The sequence below is a fragment of the Ixodes scapularis genome, unplaced genomic scaffold (assembly GCF_016920785.2).
Source record: "Ixodes scapularis isolate PalLabHiFi unplaced genomic scaffold, ASM1692078v2 PGA_scaffold3__209_contigs__length_174095766, whole genome shotgun sequence".
NCBI classification, from domain to species: Eukaryota; Metazoa; Arthropoda; class Arachnida; order Ixodida; family Ixodidae; genus Ixodes; species Ixodes scapularis.
The window spans coordinates 160,557,359-160,573,648 of NW_024609868.1; the positions used below are offsets into that span (position 1 = coordinate 160,557,359).

Consider the following 16,290-nt stretch of genomic DNA (forward strand, 5'->3'; position numbering starts at 1 on the left):
GAATGGACATTTCATCGAACGCCATTTCATCGAACGCCGTTTCATCGAATCGCTAAGGGCCGTTTCATCGAATTTCTCTCTATCGAGTTTCGAGGCATAACAGTGCTTTATAGATGTTTCACCTTACATTTGTTAGGACTAATGTAGTCACTTGTGAGACTGTTTTTAAGGTGGAGTCAAATTACTAGAAATAAAAACCATTGGTATAAAAAGAAATAAAAACAAATGGGTATGCAACTTACTGAAAAGTTTTGTTCGTGTACACGACAGAAAACATGTCACTGGAGATAAAGGACCGACAGTTAAAACAATTTTAAGTGTCTGTGACGTTTTTTTACGGGCTGTCTGGGGGTTTCAGTAATGTGAAATTCACACCAGCTCGTTTGCACATTTACGCTTAGTTGAAGGTTTATTCACGGAAAGCATTTAACTGCCAGGACAGCATGCTTATAACATAGCGATACTCTCCCAGGACAGCACACAAAATAAAACATAACGACACTCTGATTATCAGCTTTATGCTCAAATTGAACGTTTCTGCTTTTTTTTTTTGAGTTTTCAAACTCTACAGAGACAAAAGCTGCACAAAGTTTCAGCCAACATTGTTTCGGGCTACACCTGGACTGGAACCACCTCCCCTTCACTGTCAACTTTATCACCGCCCTTTTGCCTATGAATGATATTCAGGGCGCTTTCTTCGGAAGGCCAACCCGCACCAGACAATAGTAAAGCCCTGGGTGTACTCTGTCACCGAAGAAGACAGAACCCTTTGAGATCCTCGCGTAACCCAAGGTTACACGTACACGCTGTCAGACAATAAAACACTACCCGCTTTCCAGAAAGCACATCGTGCTTTCTGTTGTTGTTGTTGTTTTTTTTTGTCTCATTTTTAATTGTTTTATGTGACATGGAGAGGGGTCATTGTTTTATGGAGGCTTTCTTCTCGAAACAGGTAATGTTCACGATGGAACTTATATCTCGTCACTGCACCCTGTGATTTAAAAAAAGGGAGAATTAGAAGACGTTGTGTATAAAAATTAAAATAAGTTACAAAAATATTACAGGCTGTAACGGCGTTCGATGAAAGGGCGTTCGATGAAACGGCTTCGATGAAACGGTGTTCGATGAAACGGCGTTCGATGAAACGGTATTCGATGAAACGGCTTCGATGAAACGGCGTTCGATGAAACGGCGTTCGACGAAATGTCCGGACCCAAATAATAAATGTCTTTATTTTGCCAACAGTTTACAGTTGGAAGGTGAAAAGGGGAAAAAAAAAAGCTGTAACACAGCTTGACTCTTTCTTCGAAAGGAACTCTTACTTCAAAAAAATTGTTTTATTCATTTTTAGCGATCTAGATGTCGTCATGACACGCGCCAGCTCGTTTTTTACGCGTTCACTTGGTGTTGGCGGGAGGATCCGGACAATATGGTCCCGGACAAAATGGTAACAATCGTCACCGCGCCTGTAAATCCTCCCTAGGCTGAGAAGCAACCACACGCGCCCACGTGGTCCAGATCGAGAGTCGTCATAATAAACAGTCAAAAATCTATTTTGCTGTCGTAGTCGTGTCATGGAAGTTCCGTCAAAAATCTTAAAATGACATACAGAGTTATTTAGATGCTATGCGTCGAATTAGTCACAACTCTTCCGCTATTGTTGTCCGCAGCCACGTGGTTTTCGTATTTGAGATGCGCTACAAGAAACAAAAAGTGAAACCTTTGAGTCGGCAGAGGGTAAAACGTTGCAGACCAGAAAAAACAAAATTTTGGCGGGTGGACTTACACGTGAACTACTTTAGATGGAGTACCGCAAGCAAAATTATGCTTTCCCGCATACTGGAAGTGGGCGAAGCGCCATTCAAGATGGCAGAGCCGTCGTGAAAGAGATGGAGGCAAAGAGGCGTGGCACAAGCGGGGTTTGCAATCCCAGTTGCAACTATCAGATCCCGTTGGCTTTATGAGGTCGAACACCATAGCCGTCACTTCTGTTGCGATTGTATAGCTTATCTATTCCCCTCAAGTTTGCACAAAAAAGCTTTGTCGCTTGGAGAAAAAAGGTTCAAACTTTTTAGCGGGCCACGCTGGTACGCCGCTTGTGTTTGTATTCATATAAAAAAGCTTCGGAACCTCGGAACGAGGATTGTTGTATGTCCGGGCTGTTGGTTCTTCCGGGTGAGGAAAAGTTCGGCCTTAACTTTGCGTTACTTTGTTCAAGCTGTCGCCTATCACTTGAACGATAACAGCTGTCCCATATTCCTTTTGTTTGTTTTCGAAACAGGAGCTACGTCCCTGGGTTTTCTGGTAGAGGTAATTTTTCTGATACTTTGATGAAACAAGGTTTTTCGTGTTTTTTTTTTCTTTTTCTTCTCTATTTTCTGGTTTGTGGGGCTGGTTACACCTCGTGCTTAGTGTTGTCGTTCGTTTTGACCATACTCAATAACGACCACCACCAGCTTCATCGCCGAACCGTGAGTGAAACCCTCCACTGCTATGTCGCGAAACTTTGGATTGCCTTCGTTTGTACCATCGAATCACCGTTCCAAGTGGCCGGTTATTCAGTATCAAAGTCGTCGATGGGCCAACGTCGTCTTGGAGTTTTGTTTCAAGGGAGTGAATCCTAGAAACCCCGAAGTCAAGTAATACAGGTGCCTCAGCTGCCACCGACTCAGCAAAAAGAAGGATTCTGGCGAGAAGATTCCCATAGCACACATGACCCTTGAAAATGGAGCAATGATGACGGACCCGGACTACCCAGCCACACCCCACAGCTGCCACCCGGAAATTGACGCGCCAGTGGCGAAAGTACTTGCAAATCGCTTTATGATGGAAGTACGGACAGAGATCAGACAGAACCGGAAGCGCCCGCGAGAGTCCTTCGATAATGCAGTGCTGTCTGTTGAAGAAAGGTTCCGCGAGCACACCTCTGAAGTTCAGGAGGCCGTTAGAGGTGAAATGGTGACTGGTTACGGCTTCGCATCAAAACGCCGCGCTTTATCAAGAAATCGCCAATTCTCCGTGCTCAAAGGCAACACAGTTGACACAATTCTGCCAGAGTTGCAGATCACCAAGGACCATAGACCCTTCCTCCAGCTTCAAGACAACACCGACGGTCGGCGGATGCTAATATTTTTCGCCGACAAAGACTTGGATGCTCTACAGAACGCCCAGTATGTGCTCGGAGACGGCAACTTTAAGTACAACTCAAAGGAGTTCCACAACCCGGGCCAGCTCTACACACTCCATGCGGTCGTAAATGGCGAAGCGCAGCCAATCGTGTACGCGCTCATGCAGGCATTGGATGTACGTGCGTACGAGGTGCTGCTAACATGTTTGAAGGATGCCATGATACGAAGGTTTGGGATCATTGGGGCCCTTGCGACCACTACAACTTGGATCTTCGACTACGAGGCAGCGGTGATCATCGCAACAAAGAACGTGTTTAGCACGACCTCTAGCACACCAAAGGTTAGTCCTTTCTTTTGCTCTAACGTAAAAAAGAAGCACCCTTGTATTTCTTCATAGATTCAAAACAGCATCAGAGAGTCAGTGCATTACTCGGAGCGAGTTAATTGTTGGTACTTTAACAGTACCACTAGTCAAAGCGGCAGCGGCAAACAAAGCGGTCAGGCGCATTCACACTTGCTGCGAGGCGCCAATATGGATGCGTCTTAAAGCGGACGCCTTAAAGCGGACACCGGTCAGCGAAGTATCAAATTAATTGCATTGTTGGACTACAGTGAAAACGTTGAATTTTGACTGCCCCCCCCCCCCCGTTTTTTTATCTACTACTTTTTTTTTTTCCTTTATTATTTCTTCCGGTGGCTACCTTTGTAATATTTAAGTGCCAAGTATGTTGCTTCATTCTGGTTAATATTTAAAATTATGCACTGGTATTTTTTGTTGTTTCTATCTCATCTATCGCGCTTCCTACCTTCCGTTGATTGATGATACAGGTACGCAGGATAGCTTTTTAATGAATGCTTGAAAAGTGAAAACTACCGTTACATTTTAAATGTAGCACCATTAAATTTTTAATATAAGCATGAAGTAATCTGTGATGGTCTTTATTTTTTTCAGATCAGGGGTTGTGCTTTTCATTTCGCAAAAGCCATCAACACGAAGCGAGACGAGCTCGGCATCAGGGGCCTCTGCAACAGCGACACAGCGGTCAACGAGTGGCTGCGGAGGGTGCGCCACCTGCCCTTCATCCCAGACAACTTCCGCCTGGAATTCGCTGCGGATTTGATCACAACGCGACCACCGCTGGCACCACTAGACGCTGCGCGGCTGCAGCAGTTTGCGAATTACGTAGACGGGTTTTGGTTGTCAAGCCCAGTAGTGAAGGATGTCTGGGGGCAATTTGGGGCACAGGGTCCCCGCACCACTAATATGGTCGAGGGGTGGCATAATGGCCTCCCCAGTCGGCTGAGCGCCTACCATCCAGCCCTGGCTGAACTCATTCAATTCATTCAAGTTTCCCAGTTCACGTTGCAGAACCGAATTCAGGCCCTCTTGAGGGACCCCCTTGCTGTGGCATCGGCACCATCGAGACAAGTCCGGGAAAGGAACGAGAAGCTGCGAGAGGAGATGGCCCTCTTCTCGTCCTATGTTGCAGCAACGGCCCCAACCTTCCAAGACATAATAAATTGTCTAGAGAGAGTTGCCGCGTTCGGGCTCCTCGTGCAGTAATTACGAACAGTTCAAAATATAAGATGTCTGTGCATATGTACTTAAGTTGTTTCCTTCTCAACCCTGTGCCTCTGTTCGTCGAATATCTGTAACTGTGCGTTTCTGTTTCAACATTTCTCATAACACCTTTGTAACGTAAAATAACGCCTAAACAGTACCTAGCTGACAAGTCATGCCTGCCTTGTCGGACATACTAGGCCGAGACTGAATTATTTTGCTTTACAAGGACCAAGAAACGCGTATGCTCTGTTACGCATTGAAAGAAAATTAATTATATTTTGGGGACTATAGCATTCGGCAACCATTTAAAGGGGCGCCTATCGGTACCTATGATTGCAAGTATTTTTAATAGAGCATACGAGAAGCCGGGACTGGACAGAGTTACCCAGGGAAGTATTTGCGAATACAAATACTGAGATACATTAAAGGGCAACTCCGCTCAATTCCGAAAAATTTAGGCTTCCATGTGATTCACATTCACAAAGCACTACTAAACAACTCTACGTCTTCGGATTCGCGTATTGTGAAATATTATTTGTGTAATCCTAATTTAAACATCAGCAGATACCGAAACCGAAACTTTGGTTGCGTCAGGCAACATTGGTATCGGGTCGTCGTTACGTGACGTAATCATGACGATTACGTCAGGTCGAACCACGTGGTCTTGTGACGTTCGGAGGGAGCGAGAAACAGGACACGCGACGCCGGCAGGTCTTTTTTTTTTATTGGACGCGGGCAGGCCGCTTCGCATGGCGTGGACGGTGATGGCCCGGGGGAGAGGGGGAGGGGAGAAGACGAAAGAGCAGAAGGGGAGCGGGGAAACAGACGCACGCAGGGCAGCGCAAACTAGCGCATCCGTGTTACGGTGATCACGTGAACGCCCGGTCAGCCAACACCAGGAGGAGAAACTCATCACGTCGTCGTTCAATTTTGCTCTGAGAAGTAAAAACAAGCAAAACGTGAGAATGACGTACACATGCCTCTGACGTAGTGGTTCAGCGTTGGCCGCTCCAACTCCGTGGCATTGACTGCGCTGATGATTGCGCCTCGCGCCGCATGCTAGAGTTGGCAGATTTCGGCGACTTGGCTCGCTTGAAGGTTTGCTGGCCAGTTTATTAAATATATAAACGGAATTAGATCGTAATATTTTGCATGGGGTCTTCCTATATGATACTGAAGAGGGCTATATAGTTTTCTAAATATCAAAAATGAAGCGGAGTTGCTCTTTAAAGGGAAGGCTTAACGCGAAATGCTGAGGTACAAATTTGTATTTTAGATGAAGGGAATTTGATACCCACTTCTGTAGAAATGGCATAAATGTGTTTTATAACCGAGAAACTGGAAGACAGATACTAAGTTCTACAAGTCCAAAAGATGTCGCCAGGCACTATCCAATATTTAACACTCAAAGACATACTGTAAATGACTTAAATTTCGCAAGGACCTAATTTTCGCGAATTTCGCGAATCGCCTTCAATTCACGAAAAAGAGGTACCGCGAACTATTCCGGTAAAATGGAAACACATTGGAGACTATATTGAGATAATAATATATAATATAATAATAATAATAATATTCTTTATTCAGACAAGTGTCTAGGAGGATGGGGCAAAAGGCGATTTAAATCGCCTGACAGGGCTCCATCCCCCTGTACAGTCAGCAGCACAACGTACAGAAACATAGGAACAAAAACAATCAAATACTAATAGTGGGATTACACTAAGATACAGTGGTATAAAAAAAAGAAATGCGGCCGGAAACTTTGATAAATTATGTTATACCTGAAAGGTACGTTTTCAGTGTTCGTTTAAATGTGTATATTGTGTTGGAATTATTTATCATGGACAGTATTTCAGGGTGGTTGTTTAATAGCTGTGCGATCTGATTAAGTATTCTTTGTTTACCGTAGTTTGTGCGTACTCTGGACTGAGTGTAGTGGGTATGGCGAAATGAGTATATTGATGCATTGTTGATGTAATTTTCATGTACAAACTGAGGGTGTGCTTTTATTTTGTGAAACAAGTAAATTGCCAGTTTTTGAATGAGTGATTGTTTTATTGTAGGAAGAGAATACTTGATAAAATATGGGCTAGAGTGTTCCTTATATGAGATATTGGCAATTGATCGTACTGCTCTTTTCTGCAGAATGAGCAGCTTAGATATACAGGTCTGTGAGCACGTACCCCATACCAAACTGCAGTAATTTAAACGAGAATGAACAAGAGTAAAGTATAACTGTCGTTTTAACCAAACCGGAATGATATATTTGAGCCTATTTATAATGCCTATTGACCGGGAGATGTTTCGCCAGATCTGATCAATGTGATAAGACCAATTAAGGTTTTCTTGAAAGTATACACCTAAAAACTTCTGAGCTTTTACATATTGAATTTCACTATTTCTAAATCTTAGGTTAAGTTCTTGATTAATACTTTTATTTTTTGCTCGAAATATTATATACTTTGTTTTCTCGGTGTTTAGCTCTAATTCATTACATGTCAACCATGCACTTAACTCTATCATCCAATCATTCGCGAGTGATTCAAGTTCATCTATGTTGGCACCAGAAAAAAAATACGTTTGTATCATCAGCGTATAGCACAATGTCAGGTGTGTGGGGACTGTTGACAATATCATTAATATACGCCAAAAATAAGAGTGGTCCAAGGATGGATCCCTGGGGAACACCATATTGTATTTTACCGATTTCTGATTTTTCGCAACTTAAAGTTGTATATTGCACACGATCTGATAAGTAATTTTGAATAAGTTCTAGGGCAACTCCTCTAATACCATAGTTATACAACTTCTTCAGAATTATTTCATGCTTAATAGAATCAAACGCTTTCCTGGAATCTAAAAATATCCCTAACGTGTAAAGCTTGGTCTCAAAATTGGTTAAAATTTTGTCCTTGATTTTCAGTAGAGCTTCCTCGGTTGATTTCCCTTTTTGAAATCCATATTGTTGTTCAACAATTAGGTTATTTTTAATGAAATGGTCCAACATCCTGCAGTTTATTATCTTCTCTATTACTTTTGAAAATACTGGCAATACAGATATAGGTCTGTAGTTGTTTAAATTATTAAGTGGCCCACCTTTGTGTATTACTGATACTCGGGCGATTTTTAATTGAGCAGGAAATATCCCGGTGCTTAATATTTTATCACAGATTGCTGATAGTGGTTGACATATTACCCTAGCAACTGCTTTTATAGATTTAACTTTCAACTCATCATCGCCGCATGCACCGCTGTTTCTTAATGAATTTATTACGTTAAGCACTTCAGTCTCTGTAGTTGGTGACAAAAATATAGACTGTTGTAAACATACGCGGGTATGAAATTCAAAGTTTCTTTCCTGTTGTAAGGAGAAGGTCGGAGCGCCCGAAAGCAAAAAATGAGCATTAAATAGATTTGCAAGTTCTCTACCAGAATAATCCACGTCATCTATTCTAAGGACATTGGGGATGGTACTGCTTGACTTGGACATCAGTTCTTTTGCCGTCTTCCATACTTTCACTTCATTATGTTGAATTGTAATGAATTTATTTTTATAATAGTCTACTTTCGCCTTTTTTATGTCGGAGTTTAACTTGTTCCGTCTCTTTTTGTATTCAGCCAGTATATCGAGGTCTTTTGTTTTTATGAATGTGTCGTAAAGTTTATTTCGCTCATTAATTCGTTTGAGAAGTGTTACGGTAATCCAGGGTTTCCGTGATTTCTTGTGTCTTTTGGCTTTCCTAAATGGGAACGCACCTTCATAGGCTTCTTTTATCTTTTCTATAAACTTATCGTAGGACTTACAAGGGTCTGGTTCATTGTATTTATCATTCCAGTGTATGGCCGATACAAGCGTAACGAAGCGTTCGATACTATAATCGTTTATGTCTCGATAATAAGGGTTAGTTATATTCGTTTTATTGTAGCCAACGTTTGCGCATGGTAGAAAACAAAAGAGAGGTAAGTGATCACTTAAATCCACCGTCAGTACACCAGATACTACGTCATTTCTCATTGCATTGGTCAAACATAAATCAATTAAAGTTTCCGTCTCAGATGTGACACGGGTAGGACAATCAATTACATTTTCATAACCATGTGATTGCACGAGATCTAAAAATTCTAACTGCCATGAGTCAGACAACATCAGATTAATATTAAAATCACCAACTAGTATCATAGGAAGTTTACTCTCGGATGCATACTGAAAAATTTCTTGTAAAAAGTCTAGAAAAATACTAGGTGATCCGGATGGCGGTCTGTACACAACACCTATAATGTAATCACGACACCCTACAAGAAGACACTCATAATTCGCAGAAACACGAGTATATTCAGAGATAACACTGCATGCCAAGTAGCTTTTATAGTAAAGGGACACTCCCCCACCTTTTTTCCCAGTTCGAAATATCTCTGTGTGGTAGTAACCGTTAAATTCAGGAATATGTGAATCATTCGCGTGAGCATGCGTCTGCTCCCATTCAGCGCTGCGCTCTGAATGGGAGCAGACGCATGCTCACGCGCTCGCTTGCTATCATGGCCCAGCCGCTGAAAGATGTTTCCGTGGGTTTGTCTGATAAGGAGCCACACAAAGATTTGTGTGGCTCGTGCTCCAACCGCTTCTACGCAAAACAGCAATACCTAAAATGCTCGGCCGGCTGTAACCGCCGTTTTCATTGTAAATGCATCGACGTGCGTGCCGAAGACTACAACGTACTTATGGAGACTGGTTTCAGCACCTACAAGTGTACATCCTGCATTCGACGGTCATCAAAGCCTAATGATTCCGGAGACGAGGAGGACTCGGCAAGCGTTGAAAAGACACCGGCAGTTCCGTCGATTGTGAACGGTGAGTCGCTCTCTTCGGAGGCGGTCCACATGTTCACAACTATTCTGAACAAGCTGGACTTGCTCGTGACTGAAGTGAAGTGCCTGAAGGCAGAAAACAACAGCATTCGGTCTGAGCTGTCACAAATCCGCAAATGCCTCCCGAGCTCGAGACCGATGCATGCTGGGCCACGAATGCCTTACGCTGCTGTCATGTCGGCGAACGCGGGTGCTGCTCCACCTGCCACGAATGCGTCTGGGACCCTCGATCGACAGTCTTCGTCAGCTTGGACTGCCCCTAACATCGGCAGTCACAAGACGGATTTGAACTACGATACCGCTACATCGGCTGCGTGTGCTTCGACGGTCGCGGGCCGTGCGGGCCAACCTGTTCCGGGGGTCAACTCCCCAACGAACGTTACCGAGGACGGTTTTGTGCCGTGGAAGTCTCGACGCCAAGCAAAGGCCTCCAGTGGAACGTCCAAGAACTGCAAGGTAAAATCTGTACCGCGCAAGGCGCTGTCGAAGGCCCTGTTTGTGTCTAGGCTAGATCCGGACACATCGGTTACAGAGGTGCTCGATATTATCAAGCCTGTTCTTAAGGCAAAGATCGCCTCTTGTGCTAAACTTAGGACAAAATACACCTCGTATTCTTCTTTTCATATATCTGTGGAAGACGAGACGTTCGAGGCCTTAAATAACCCTGAAGTCTGGCCGGAAGGGTGCCTGTTTCATCAGTTTTTCGGGAAACTGGACGCGTCGCGGGTGTCTGAATCAATAGACCAAAATGGCAGCGTCGAAGAACACAATTAAGGTATACTATCAAAACGTCCGCGGATTACGAACGAAGGCAGATGAATTTTCGTCCAACCTAGCGCTTTCCTCTTTTGACATAATCTGTCTTACTGAAACTTGGTTATGTGCCGAAATACATGATTCACAATATTTTCCGAATGACTACACTGTGTTTCGCCGCGATCGTGATTATAGCGCCACTGGTCAACGTTTCGGCGGTGGGGTGTTAATTGCAGTCTCGAGCAAGTTAAAATCGTGCCGTAGACAAGACCTTGAGACTTGTGACGAGTGCGTATGGCTCGAAATTTTATTGCGTGACCGTAGTAAATACCTCATCGGAAACTATTACTTCCCACCTAAATTTGAATGATCAACTTTTATTTCACACTTCGACACTTTAACAAGTCTAATCAATTTTAGCGAATACAAAGTGCAAATTTTTGGAGATTTTAACCTTCCAGGCGTAGACTGGGCCCTTGGCAGACTTGATTGTTGTGATTACTTGACAGAGAGCAAAGCTTCTTGGTTTTTGCCACTAATCAACTTTTATGGTCTTTCACAGCACAATAATCTAACGAATGCTTCTGGCAATACACTTGACTTGCTTTTATGAAACTTCCCTGTCGGCGCGATAGCGTCTTCGTCACACCCCTTGGTGAGGGTCGATGCTTATCATCCGCCCTTTGAAGCCGAATTTTACTTGCCATGTTTATCGCGAGAACTATCGAAATTCATTTACTGTTACGAAAAGGGAGATTACTTCAGCATTTACAGGCATGTAGAATCACACGCGTGGTCTGAGCTATATGATTCCAATGACTCAGATTTTGCAGCACAAAAATTGACTTCGGTAATGAAGGAAGCTATCGAAGAGTATGTGCCTAAAAGGCTCGTTAAACCGAGGAAATTTCCGAGCTGGTTTTCGAGGGAATTGAAGACTGCTCTGCGTAAAAAGACGCGTTTTCATGGTCTATACAAGAGAACGTGTAAACAAGTATGGTACCAAAAGTTTTCCAACTTTCGTTCCTTAGCTAAAATATTGCTTGCACGTGACAAATACGTCCACGAAAGACATGTTGAAAATAGTCTATATTCTGATCCCAAATCTTTCTGGAAACACGTAAACACCAAACCGCATTCGTTTTCACAACATTCATCTCTGCGCTCTTCTAGTAACGGTGATACTCATTATGTTACATCGCCAAAAGACATCGCTGATGAGTTTGCCTCGTTTTTTAGCAGCTGCTACTTACCGCCCATACATTCGGTGAAGTCAGATCTAATCAATGATCCCAGTGATGGGGACTCGCTCTCCCTGTTCAGTGTTGCTACACGGGACGTTGAAAAGGCGATTAAAAAGCTCAAGCCGAAATCGTCAGTGGGCACTGATGACATTCCACCATTTATTATTAAAGGATGCTGTGGGCTTCTAGCGCCAATTTTAGCCCATATTTTTAATGTATCTTTGCGTACCAGTATGTTTCCAGCAATATGGAAGGAAGCCATTGTTGTGCCCATTCATAAAGCTGGTGATGCTGGTATTGTATCAAATTACCGTCCTGTGTCACTACTGTGTGGTTTTGCTAAAGTATTTGAAACCATTATGCAAAAATGTCTTTTCTCTCATTTATCTAAGTATCTGACGCTGCAACAACATGGTTTTATTAAAGGGCGCTCTGTCGAAACTAACCTTTGTACTTTTCTACACTACGCAGCCCCGGTCGTTTCAAACCGAGGGCAGGTTGACTCGGTATATTTCGATCTTACAAAGGCTTTCGACAAGGTTGACCATGCTTTGCTTGTACATAAATTGAAACAATATGGTTTCGCCCCTCAACTTTGTGAATGGGTTTATAGTTACTTGTCATCGAGGAAAAATTTTGTTCGAGTTGATACTGTTTTATCTAATCCGTTTTTCCCAACTTCAGGCGTACCCCAGGGGTCAGTGTTGGGGCCACTGTTGTTCCTGGTATTTATAAATGATATTTTAAAGTGTGTAAAGTTTGCTAAAGTGCTTTTATTTGCCGATGACATTAAGTTATTCTCATGTATTTGTTCTGAAAAAGATTGTGATGCGTTACAGTCTGATGTTTCGAGTATTTTGCAATGGTGCTCATCCAACCGTTTGCCTTTGAATATAAACAAAACTAAAGTCATCTCGCTAACTAGACGTAAAAATCCCTTACATTTTAAGTACACGTTGGGAAACTGTATTATTACTCGAACTGATATGATCAGGGACCTCGGGGTGTTAGTCGATTGCAAACTGACGTTCAGTTCTCATGTAACTACTATTTGTGGTACCGGGTTCAAAATGCTTGGTATGATCTCCCGTTTGACTCGGCACTTCCAAGCACCTGAGGCCATATTACGTTTATTTTGTGCTCTGGTCAGGCCCAGGCTCGAATTCGCTTCTGTCGTGTGGAACCATTTAACGGAGACTGAATCTAGACGTATTGAAGCGGTGCAAAGGCGTTTGGTTCGCATAGTCTATGATCGATACTTCCACAGGAGACTTTACTTCGACCACCATTCTCTGCTTAAGATTTTGAATCTCAGCACTTTGGATGACCGAAGGCTTTGTCGAGATGCGGCTTTTCTACAAAAGCTTATCCAGGGTGTAATTGACGTACCTGACCTTTTGGACAGCATAAAGTTACGTGTGCCAACGAAATTCACGCGACAGTGCGACATGTTCTACCCCGACATGCGATTAAAGGAGTCACCAATCTATCGTATTCAGACATCATGCAACCTCCTTGTCCAGCACGATTTTTTTTTCATGCCTTATTTTACCTTTAACACCTGATGTGTATTTTATGTACTTTGTTACGACTGTTTTATTATGCTGACTGTTCTAATATGACTATTGTGGTTTCCATATGTTTGCATGTTTCATAGGAATCTGACTTCTGTGCACCAATGTCAAAACCATTATGGTGTTTTTGGGCACGCAATAAATAAATATCAATATCAAAAATTCGTAAGCCATGTCTCAGTGAATGCTAGGATATCAAAGCGTAGTTCTAGGCAGTCAAGTAACTGTTCAATTTCGTCACATTTGTTTCTAATGCTTCTTGTGTTTAAATGAAATACAGATAATATATTGTCATTGTGCGCAATGTTTCTATTAACAAGATTTCTGAACGAATTGTTATCATAATAACCGTGTTCTGTGGAACAACTACCCATTATCGAAAAAATAAAAGTAAAAGTGAACTTCGCGTTTCTGATTGACGTATCAGTTCCAGGTAATCTTCGCGTTCTATCCTGATAAGACGGTCACCGGCAGCTTTTCTCCCGAACATCTTTCCTTCTTTGTGCCATGCAAATCGATAGCCCTTTTCAGCGGTTTTGGTCCTAATCTGCCAGAATAACTTTTTGTTTTGAGCTGTCAGGTTTTCATAGATTCGCACTGTAGATTTCATCTGCCTTAGGAGCGCATTTCCCTGTAGCCACTTATCTCGGGTGAGACGTGACGCAAATCGCACTAAGATGACTGGAACTTTGTCGGACTTGGGGGGGAGTCTGTGTGCTGCCTCGATATCTTGCTCGGTCAGCTTTGGTAACTGAAGTTGTTCCGAGAGCGCGTTTAGTTGACCCAGTAAGTTTTCATTTGCGGAAGGTGCCAGCCCGTGTACTTCATAACCATGTGATTGGTTATGCGCGTGACGGAAATTAGAACCCGGGTATTATTACAAAACTTCAGCTTTCATCTAAATCGCGAAATAGTGAGCCCGCAAAAAATAAGTCGTTTACAGTATACGTTGTTACAAATAGTATCTGTCTACTTGTCACCAATAGCTATGTAGCAGTTGTATTGTCCCAAATCATTCGAATAGGTCAAACAGTCAGTAACTCTCACAAGCAGCCATTAATAGCAATATAATTATAAACAGAGAAGATAAAACATAAGGCTCGATGGACCTCTTGACGCGTTGGACCTCTTGACGCGTTGGACCTCTTGACGCGTTGGACCTCTTGACTCGTTGGACCTCTTGACGTGTTGGACCTCTTGACACAAATTGGACCTTTTGACTCGTTGGACCTCTTGACGCGTTGGACCTCTTGACTCGAATTGGACCTTTTGACTCGTTGGACCTCTTGACTCGGCTGTCACGTGACTATTGGACCTCTTGACTCGTTGGACCTTTTGACTCGTTGGACCTCTTGACCATAAGCGCGTCCCAGTGGGATCAGTCGATTCCGAGTCAAGAGGTTCAACGCCTCAAGAGGTCCAACGAGTCAAGAGGTCCAATATTGGACCTCTTGACGCGTTGGGCCTCTTGACTCGCCGTGGATCTCTTGACTCGTTGGACCTCTTGACCCATATTGGATCTCTTGACTCGTGCCTCGATGAGTCAAGAGGTCCAACGCGTCAAGAGGTCCAATATTGGATAGCTTGACTCGTTGCATCTCTTGGTGTGAAATATGTACAGGCAAGGGGTGTGAAATGAGTACAGGTAAAAAAGAGGAAAAAAAAACAATTAGGAGAGTACCTAAGTTTTCTCTTACGATGTGAGAATGGGCGAGCACTACCTTTTCCCGAGTTGTGTTGCCGCAACGGACAGCGTGCTAGTTGCGCGATCAAGAGGGCCTAGGTTCGAAACCAGGCAGGGGATGGTTTCGTGCTCACTTAACCAGGGAGGTCACGTGACCAGAGTATCTTTTTTTGTTTGGTCACGTGACCACAGACTTTTTCTTTTTATTTGGTCGCATGACCAGAGAGATCAAGTGACCAAAGATGTCACGTAAGCAGAGTTTTTTTTTTATGTTGGACTGTGTTGGACAAGTCACGAATTTTGCCAACAGATTTTGCCGACGGCTTTTTCGCTGACTGAGCCAGGTAATGCTCACGCATTAAAAAAGCAGACAACAGAGATGCTAACAATGAAGGCGGAGAAGAAAAAAGTCGGAGAAAGAGCAAAACGTTGAGCTGTGAAGACTTGCACACGGCAGGGGGGATCTCACGAACACGGCTTTGATAAATCGTTTCTGGCCGGTGATGTAATCAGTGTTCGCACGTATGACCCATGATTTGGATTGTTTCTGAAGCGACAGATACGCGCGCGCTGGGTTCTGGGGATCGCATGCTGGGCACTGCATTTGTAAACACCGGAAATCATTGCTGTTATAAACTGTCAAGCTTATAGCAACGTTCGTTTGTTGGGACCTGTGTGCCTTCTCTCTTCTATTCCTGACCACGAAGTCGTAAATATGCATCTACCTTGTTGCTCTCCCCCGCGAATATCGAACACGTAACCAGAAGCCTTTTTTTTAGGACGTGACTACTTCGACATCCGTGTTCGAAATAATTGTAAAACTTTTATGAACACATCTTTCGTCACATACGAAAGATATTTCCATAGCTATTTGTTATATCGACGTCTACCATCACACTAAAGCACTATTATGGTGTTTGACGTCAGGATAGCTGAACATAGTTCTTTTTTTTAATTTCTGTGTCATCATTTTTAAATGTTTTAGTAATTATTTTAATTTGTTCACGTCCCGCCAAAATAGCTTCCTTGACATTATGAATTCCTTGGTCTTCGAGGAGCTTGAAGAGACAGTTTGGCCTGGCGTAGCATGGCGTGAAAAGTTAGTCATTTTTTCCGTTCGCCGTGGTCTATTTTAACTATAGCACTGGACACACTAGATCTATCGGCTTCAAAGATCGACGCGCTTTCCGACACGAACAGTTCTTCAATCGGCTTCAGTCTTTATAATCCAATTTTCTAAAAATTGTTGAGCAACTAACCCACCATCTTACAATTCCAACCGACTAACACATCGCGCAATTTTAACTAAAAATAAGTGATATCGACAGACAAGTGTTCGGTAATTCGTGTCAAGAATGCTTAATTATGAAACGTTTAGTTTCATGGTTTATTTCACAGCATTCTCAAAGATAAATTTTTGAGAATGCAAAGATATCGCTAGAATAAGTATTTGTGGGTGCTCCGTGCTTTTGAA

General features: G+C 43.0%; 1 protein-coding gene across 1 annotated transcript; it reads right to left on the minus strand.

The window, feature by feature from the left end:
• Positions 1-5,918: 5,918 nt before the first annotated feature.
• On the minus strand, positions 5,919-16,082 carry LOC120840490. The gene is made up of 4 exons (XM_040211073.1): positions 16,076-16,082; positions 13,294-13,364; positions 8,497-9,145; positions 5,919-5,944 (listed from the first exon to the last, which is right to left on the minus strand). The coding sequence occupies exons 1-4, from the start codon at positions 16,080-16,082 to the stop codon at positions 5,919-5,921; spliced, it is 753 nt and encodes a 250-aa protein (XP_040067007.1).
• Between the last annotated feature and the right edge of the window lie 208 nt (positions 16,083-16,290).